Below are 8,507 nucleotides of genomic sequence, written 5' to 3'. Positions count from 1 at the left end.
TTATATCTATAGTAATAATACAGGGACATGACTGGGGAGGTGAGGGAATCTGGGAGCATCATAGTGACATCACTTATATCTATAGTAATAATACAGGGACATGACTGGGGAGGTGAGGGGATCTGGGAGCGTCACATTTACATTACTTATATCTATAGTAATAATACAGGAATATGACTGGGTAGGGGATGGGATCTGGGACCATCACAGTGACGTCACTTATATCTATAGTTGTAGTACAGGTACATGACTGGGGAGGTGAAGGGATCTGGGAGTGTCACTATGACATCACTTATATCTATAGTTATAATACAGAAATATCACTGGGGAGGTGAGGGGATCTGTGAGCATCACCGTGACATAACTTATATCTCTAGTAATAATACAGGGACGTGACTGGGGAAGTGAGGGGATCTGGGAGTATTTGCAGCGATATTGATGTCTCCCCATTTTGCAGGGTTACACAGTAGTGAAGAAGATATCTGGTGAGTGTGAGACACCCAGCAGCCATCCTCGTGTGTCAGGCGGACTAAGCATGATCCACAGCCCCATCACAGTGCCTCCACCTCACTCACTGATACATGAGAGAGACAGTGACCAGAAGATCCTGGAACTCACCAACAAGATCATTCAGCTGCTGATAGGAGAGGTGACTGCTGGGAATGGGGCATTATACAGTAACACCAGGGGACGTGTCTGGGTGGTGACTGCTGGGAATGGGACATTATACAGTAACACCGGGGGGATGTTTCTGGGTGATGACTGGAGAGGTGACTGCTGGGAATGGGGCATTATACAGTAACACCAGGGGACGTGTCTGAGTGATGACTGGAGAGGTGACTGCTGGGAATGGAGCATTATACAGTAACACCAGGGGACGTGTCTGGGTGATGACTGTATCACTGTGTGTGTCAGGTTCCTATAAGGTGTCAGGATGTCACTGTCTATGTCTCCATGCAGGAGGTGGAGTATATAGAGGAACACAGGGGTCTGTACAAGGACGTGATGATGGAGAATCACCGGCCCCTCACATCACTGGGTAAGAGGAGACTGTCATGTATTGTACAGGGGAGAGCAGGTATGGGGCCCCCTATATACACACATCACCTGATAATCACATATATGCACTGTACTCAGTCACTGTGTGTCTCCTACAGATGGGCCCAGTAACAGAGATACCCCAGAGAGATGTCCCCGTCCTCTGTATTCCCAGGATTGTACAGAGGAGAACCACAGGACCCCACAGGAGGATCAGGTAGGCGGTATTTAGGGTCTCCCCAATATACCAAAGTGACTGTCACTATATGATCTGTAGAGGAGCTGTGCGTCTTATACACTGATATTATATTGTTTCACCTCAGTTTAACCTGACTGTATGCAAATGTCATTATAGGTTTTGTTTTTTTATTTGTAGGTAGAACGTCTGTCTAATATTAAAACAGAAGATACAGAGGGAGAAGAAGAGACGTATGTGACTGATATAAAGGCAGAAGATATAGAGGGAGAAGAAGAGATGTATGTGACTGATATGAAGGCAGAAGATATAGAGGGAGAAGAAGAGACGTATGTGACTGATATAAAGGCAGAAGATATAGAGGGAGAAGAAGAGACGTATGTGACTGATATAAAGGCAGAAGATATAGAGGGAGAAGAACAGACGTATGTGACTGATATAAAGGCAGAAGATATAGAGGGAGAAGAAACGTATGTGACTGATATAAAGGCAGAAGATATAGAGGGAGAAGAAGAGGCGTATGTGACTGATATAAAGGCAGAAGATACAGAGGGAGAAGAAGAGACGTATGTGAGGGGTGATCAGCAGTGTAAGGAGGAGGAGATCCCTACAGATATCAGCACAGGTGAGTAATAAACACTTATTACAGAAGTCACATATTCTCCTTCCTCAGTCACTACAGCAATCTCTTATCCTACACCCTCCTCTGTCAGTACAGACTAATGTGGAATATGTATTTCTGCTGCGGGGTACACTGGGCTCCACAGGGAATGACATTGGGATGTAGAGTAGGCTCTCGATCCGATGCACCAACAGGCTCAAAGCTTTGACCTTCTTCCCAGAATGCATAGCGCCATTCCTCTATAACCCCACCTTTGTGCACAGGAGCTCAGTTTTGTAGTTGGTGCCATGCAGTAAGCAGGCATACAACACGGGTGCTGCAGCCCCAGGAAATAGCTTTTTAAAGAAATTCATGCCTCACAAGAAGATGCTGGCTCGCTACCCCCTTGCTGCGGAGCTAAGTAAAAATTGGGAATCACACCCGCCAGTGGATTCGAAGGTGGCGCAGCTGGTGGTATCCTCAGCTCTGCCCGTAACTATTGTCACGTCCCTGAGAGAGCCGACGGATAAGCGTGTGGAGGGTTGTTTAAAGGCAATTTACACCCTAACCGGTGCTGCACATAGGCCCACCATTGCCGCGACATGGGCTGCAGCAGCTGTGGAAGCGTGGGCTCAGGAGCTGGAGGCGGAGTTGCCGTCCAACGCTTCTGATCATGCTAGACAATGCTTGTCATATATTGTCACAGCGTGTCATTACATTAAGGAGGCGGCTTCGGATACAGGTATTCTGGCGGCCAAGGTTTCTACTACGTCCATACTGGCTCGCCGGATTCTATGGTTGCAGTCCTTGTCTGTGGATCTGTCTTCTAAGAAAACCCTGGAGGTAGTCCCGTTTAAGGGAGACATTCTTTTCGGAGAAGACCTCAATAAGATAGTGGCTGACTTAGCTTCTGCTAAAACAACGTGTTTACCTAGTACTGCCCCTTCGTTGCCGAAGGCTAAGAGTACTCCTTTATCCTTCAGGGTAAGCAAAGGGTCAGGTGTACTCGAAACAGGTACGCACTTCCAAACCAAATAAGCACAAACTGGCCTGGGCTACCCGTCAGCCTGCTTCCAAAACTAAATTGCCTGCCGCATGGGGGATCCCAGGGTTGGGGGGCGACTTCTAGGGTATACCCAGGAATGGTTGAAGACCACTTACGATGCCTGGGTACGGGAAGTCGTCACTTGAGGTTACACCGTATCCTTCAAAAATCGCCCCTCTCATAGATTTTGCCTGACAGACATCCCTTCGGATCAGGTAAAGGCAAAAACTCTTCATTCGGTGGTACAGTCCCTACTGGACACAGGAGTGGTAGTACAGGTGCCTCTGGCTCAGAGAGGCAAGGGGTACTATTCACCGCTGTTCCTAGTCCCGAAACCGAATGGGTCTTCCCGGCCCATTCTCAACCTCAAGTCCTTGAACAAATTTGTGAAGGTCTCCAAGTTTCGTATGGAAACTCTTCGCTCTATTGTTCTGGCATTGGAACCTGGGGATTATATGGTCTCCCTGGACATACAGGATGCTTACCTGCATATTCCCATTGCAATGTCGCATCAGCAATACCTGAGGTTTGCAGTTGGCAACCTCCATTACCAATTTTGGGCGTTACCCTTTGGTTTGACCATGGCTCCGCAAGTCTTCACCAAGGTTATGGTGGTCATGACGGCTGTGCTCCGCCGTCAAGGGGTCAGGATCCTACCATACCTGGACGACTTGTTGATCCTGGCAAATTCCCCAGAAACTCTCCTACGCCATCTGCATCTGACTATCCAGTTTCTGCAAGCCCACGGGTGGCTCATCAACTGGAAGAAATCTTCCCTGGCCCCTGCTTGGAGCATGGTGCACCTGTGGGCAGAGGCGGATTGGCCATAGGGCTTGCAAGGAAGATTCCCGGTAGGCCGACGCACCTGTGGGGCCTGTTTTGTTTGAGGACGTGATCCTTTTTATAGACATAATGAATAAGATACAAAACAATTTGCATATATGAAAATTACTTTGCCACTTAGCCTGTGATTGCAGATGATCTAGTGTATGCTCTGTCTGCCTGCTTGGCTGACATATAAGATTGAGTGAATAGTGATTGGGATACGGTTGGTGTAATAAGCAAGAAAATATATCTACCTAAAGAATTATATAGTTTCCTAAATTCTGAAGGTGTATCATATAATGTGCTCATAATATGTAATTTTATTTATTTTTAACTTCCCCCTTGATGCTGGACATGCCCACTATCTGGAAAGTCTTGGGGGGAGGGTGCTGCTGCCATGGCCATGGCTAGACCTTACACCTCTGGTGCTGCCCATGTGGGGCCACTAGTACATATTTCTCTGACGTCCTAGTGGATGCTGGGAACTCCGTCAGGACCATGGGGAATAGCGGCTCCGCAGGAGACTGGGCACAAATAAGAAAGCTTTAGGACTACCTGGTGTGCACTGGCTCCTCCCCTATGACCCTCCTCCAGACCTCAGTTAGATCTTTGTGCCCGGCCGAGCTGGATGCACACTAGGAGGCTCTACTGAGCCTGCTAGAAAGAAAGTTTTAAATAGGTTTTTTTATTTTCAGTGAGACCTGCTGGCAACAGGCTCACTGCTACGAGGGACTGAGGGGAGAAGAAGCGAACCTACCTGCTTGCAGCTAGCTTGGGCTTCTTAGGCTACTGGACACCATTAGCTCCAGAGGGATCGAACGCAGGGCCCGACCTCGATGTCCGTTCCCGGAGCCGCGCCGCCGTCCCCCTTACAGAACCAGAAGCAAGAAGTGGTCCAGAAAATCGGCGGCAGAAGACTCTGTCTTCAACAAGGTAGCGCACAGCACTGCAGCTGTGCGCCATTGCTCCTCATGCACACCTCACACTGCAGTCACTGACGGGTGCAGGGCGCTGGGGGGGGGTCGCCCTGAGCAGCAATAAGACACCTTGGCTGGCAAATATACACCATATATAGTCCAAAGGGCTATATAGGTGTAAATTAACCCCTGCCAGATTTCCAGAAAAAGCGGGGGAAAGTCAGCCGAGAAAGGGGCGGAGCTATCTCCCTCAGCACACCGGCGCCATTTTCCCTCACAGCTCCGCTGGAAGGATCGCTCCCTGGCTCTCCCCTGCAGTCCTGCACTACAGAAAGGGTAAAAAAGAGAGGGGGGGACACTCAATTTAGGCGCAGTGTATGATATAAAAGCAGCTATAAGGGAAAACACTCTGGATAGTGATATCCCAGTATATATAGCGCTCTGGTGTGTGCTGGCATACTCTCCCTCTGTCTCTCCAAAGGGCTTTGTGGGGTCCTGTCCTCTATCAGAGCATTCCCGGTGTGTGTGCTGTGTGTCGGTATGGCTGTGTCGACATGTATGATGAGGAGAATTATGTGGAGGAGGAGCAAATGCCTGTAAATGTGATGTCACCCCCTGCGGTGTCGACACCTGAGTGGATGGACTTATGGAAGGAATTACGGGAAAGTGTCAACTCCTTACACAAAAGGTTTGACGACATGGGACAGCCGGCTACTCAGCTTGTGCCTGTCCAGGCGTCTCAAAGGCCATCAGGGGCTCTAAAACGCCCGCTACCTCAGATGGCAGATACAGACGTCGACACTTATACCGACTCCAGTGTCGACGACGAGGAGACTAATGTAACTTCCAATAGGGCCACCGGTTACATGATTGAGGCAATGAAAAATGTTTTACACATTACTGACATTACCCCAGGTACCACTAAAAAGGGTATTATGTTTGGTGAGAAAAAACTACCCGTAGTTTTTCTGACGTCCTAGTGGATGCTGGGAACTCCGTAAGGACCATGGGGGGGGATAGCGGCTCCACAGGAGTCTGGGCACATCTAAAGAAAGCTTTAGGACTACCTGGTGTGCACTGGCTCCTCCCCCTATGACCATCCTCCAAGCCTCAGTTAGATCTCTGTGCCCAAACGAGAAGGGTGCACACTAGGGGCTCTCCTGAGCTTCTTGGTGAAAGTTTTAGATTAGGTTTGTTATTTTCAGTGAGTCCTGCTGGCAACAGGCTCACTGCATCGAGGGACTAAGGGGAGAAGAAGCGAACTCACCTGCTTGCAGAGTGGATTGGGCTTCTTGGCTACTGGACATTAGCTCCAGAGGGACGATCACAGGTCCAGCCTGGATGGGTCCCGGAGCCGCGCCGCCGGCCCCCTTACAGAGCCAGAAGAGCGAAGAGGTCCGGAAAAATCGGCGGCAGAAGACGTTCCTGTCTTCAATAAGGTAGCGCACAGCACCGCAGCTGTGCGCCATTGCTCTCAGCACACTTCACACTCCGGTCACTGAGGGTGCAGGGCGCTGGGGGGGGCGCCCTGAGACGCAATAAAACAAATACCTTACATGGCAAAAAATACATCACATATAGCTCCTGGGCTATATGGATGCATTTAACCCCTGCCAGAACATACAGAAAAACGGAAGATAAGGCCGCCGAAAAGGGGGCGGAGCCTATCTCCTCAGTACACTGGCGCCATTTTCCCTCACAGCTCAGTTGGAGGGAAGCTCCCTGGCTCTCCCCTGCAGTCACTACACTACAGAAAGGGTTAAAAAAAGAGAGGGGGGCACTAATTAGGCGCAGTATTAAAACATACAGCAGCTATAAAGGGAAAAACACTTATATAAGGTTATCCCTGTATATATATATATATATATATATAGCGCTCTGGTGTGTGCTGGCAAACTCTCCCTCTGTCTCCCCAAAGGGCTAGTGGGGTCCAGTCCTCTATCAGAGCATTCCCTGTGTGTGTGCTGTGTGTCGGTACGTTTGTGTCGACATGTATGAGGAGAAAAATGATGTGGAGACGGAGCAGATTGCCTGTAATAGTGATGTCACCCCCTAGGGGGTCGACACCTGAGTGGATGTACTGTTGAATATTACGTGACAGTGTCAGCTCTGTATAAAAGACAGCGGTTGACATGAGACAGCCGGCTACTCAGCTTGTGCATGTCCAGACGTCTCATAGGCCGTCAGGGGCTCTAAAGCGCCCGTTATCTCAGATGGCAGATACAGACGCCGACACGGATACTGACTCCTGTGTCGACGGTGAAGAGACAACCGTGTTTTCCAATAGGGCCACACGTTGCATGATTGAGGCAATGGAAAATGTTTACACATTTCTGATAATACGAGTACCACCAAAAAGGGGTATTATGTTTGGTGAGGAAAAACTACCTGTAGTTTTCCTGAATCTGAGAAATAAAATGAGGTGTGTGATGATGCGTGGGTTTCCCCCGATAACAACTGATAATTTCTAAAAAGTTATTGGCAGTATACCTTTTCCCGCCAGAGGTTAGGGTGCGTTGGGAGACACCCCCTAGGGGGGATAAGGCGCTCACACGCTTGTAAGAACAAGGGCTCTACCCTCTCCTGAGATGGCCGCCCTTAAGGATCCTGCTGATAGAAAGCAGGAAGGTATCCTAAAATGTATTTACACACATACTGGTGTTATACTGCGACCAGCAATCGCCTCAGCCTGGATGTGCAGTGCTGGGTTGGCGTGGTCGGATTCCCTGACTGGAAATATTGATATCCTAGATAAGGACAGTATATTATTGCCTATAGAGCATTTAAAAGATGCATTTCTATATATGCATGATGCACAGCGGAATATTTGCCGACTGGCATCAAGTATAAGTGCGTTGTCCATTTCTGCCAGTAAAGTGGTCAGGTGATGCGGATTCCAAACGGCACTTGGAAGTATTGCCTTAAAAAAGGGGACATTTGGGGTCGGTCTTTCAGACCTGGGGGCCACGGCAACAGCTGGGATATCCACGTTTGTACCCCAGGTCGCCTCTCAAAATAAGACGATGTATTATCAGGCGCAGTCCTTGTTGGCAAGCGGACAAAAGGTTCCTCTTTTCTGCTCGTGACAGAGGGAGAGGAAAAAGGCTGCAGAGATCAGCCAGTTCCCAGGAACAGAAACCCTTTCCCGCCTCTGCCAAGCCCTCAGTATGACGCTAGGGCTTTACAAGCTCAGGCACGGTGGGGGCCCGTTCTCAATGAATTTCAGTGCGCAGTGGGCTCACTCGCAAGTAGACCCCTGGATCCTTCAGGTAATATTTCAGGGGTACAAATTGGAATTCGAGACGTATCCCCCTCGCCGTTTCCAAAAGTCGGTTTTACCGACGTCTCCCTCTGACAGGGAGGCAGTTTTGGAAGCCATTCACAAGCTGTATTCCCAGCAGGTGATAATCAAGGTACCCCTCCTGCAACAGGGAACGGGGTATTATTCCACACTATTGTGGTACCGAAGCCAAACGGCTCGGTGAGACCGATTCTAAATCTAAAATCTTTGAACACTTACATACAGAGGTTCAAATTCAAGATTGAGTCACTCAGAGCAGTGATTGCGAACCTGGAAGAAGGGGACTACATGATGTCTCGGGACATCAAGGATGCTTACCTTCATGTCAAAATGTACCCTTCTCACCAAGGGTACCTCAGGTTATAGTACAGAACTGTCACTATCAGTTCAGACGCTGCCGTAGGGATGGTCCACGGCACCCCGGGTCTTTACTAAAGTAATGACCGAAATGATGATATTCCTTCGAAGGAAGGGAATTTTAGTTATCCTTTACTTGGACGATTCCCTGATAAGGGTAAGATCCAGGGAACAGTTGGAGGTCGGTGTAGCACTATCTCAGGTAGTGTTGCGGCAGCACGATTGGA

The 8,507-nt window shown here is 49.0% G+C and overlaps 1 protein-coding gene across 2 annotated transcripts in view; it reads left to right on the top strand.

Annotated features, from left to right (window-relative positions):
* The first annotated feature begins 460 nt into the window (after window positions 1–460).
* Window positions 461–8,507, top strand: part of LOC135012519 (oocyte zinc finger protein XlCOF22-like) — a 33,499-nt gene continuing 25,452 nt past the window's right edge. For both annotated transcript variants that reach the window (XM_063952555.1, XM_063952554.1), the window contains exons 1-4: window positions 461–649; window positions 961–1,039; window positions 1,158–1,255; window positions 1,415–1,859. In XM_063952555.1, coding sequence (XP_063808625.1) covers window positions 536–649; window positions 961–1,039; window positions 1,158–1,255; window positions 1,415–1,859 — 736 coding nt within the window. In that variant the 5' untranslated portion in view covers window positions 461–535. The remainder of the gene's footprint in view (window positions 650–960; window positions 1,040–1,157; window positions 1,256–1,414; window positions 1,860–8,507) is intronic.

The sequence above is a fragment of the Pseudophryne corroboree genome, unplaced genomic scaffold (genome assembly GCF_028390025.1).
Source record: "Pseudophryne corroboree isolate aPseCor3 unplaced genomic scaffold, aPseCor3.hap2 scaffold_2537, whole genome shotgun sequence".
Taxonomy (NCBI): Eukaryota; Metazoa; Chordata; class Amphibia; order Anura; family Myobatrachidae; genus Pseudophryne; species Pseudophryne corroboree.
This window is presented reverse-complemented; position numbering and strand designations above follow the sequence as displayed.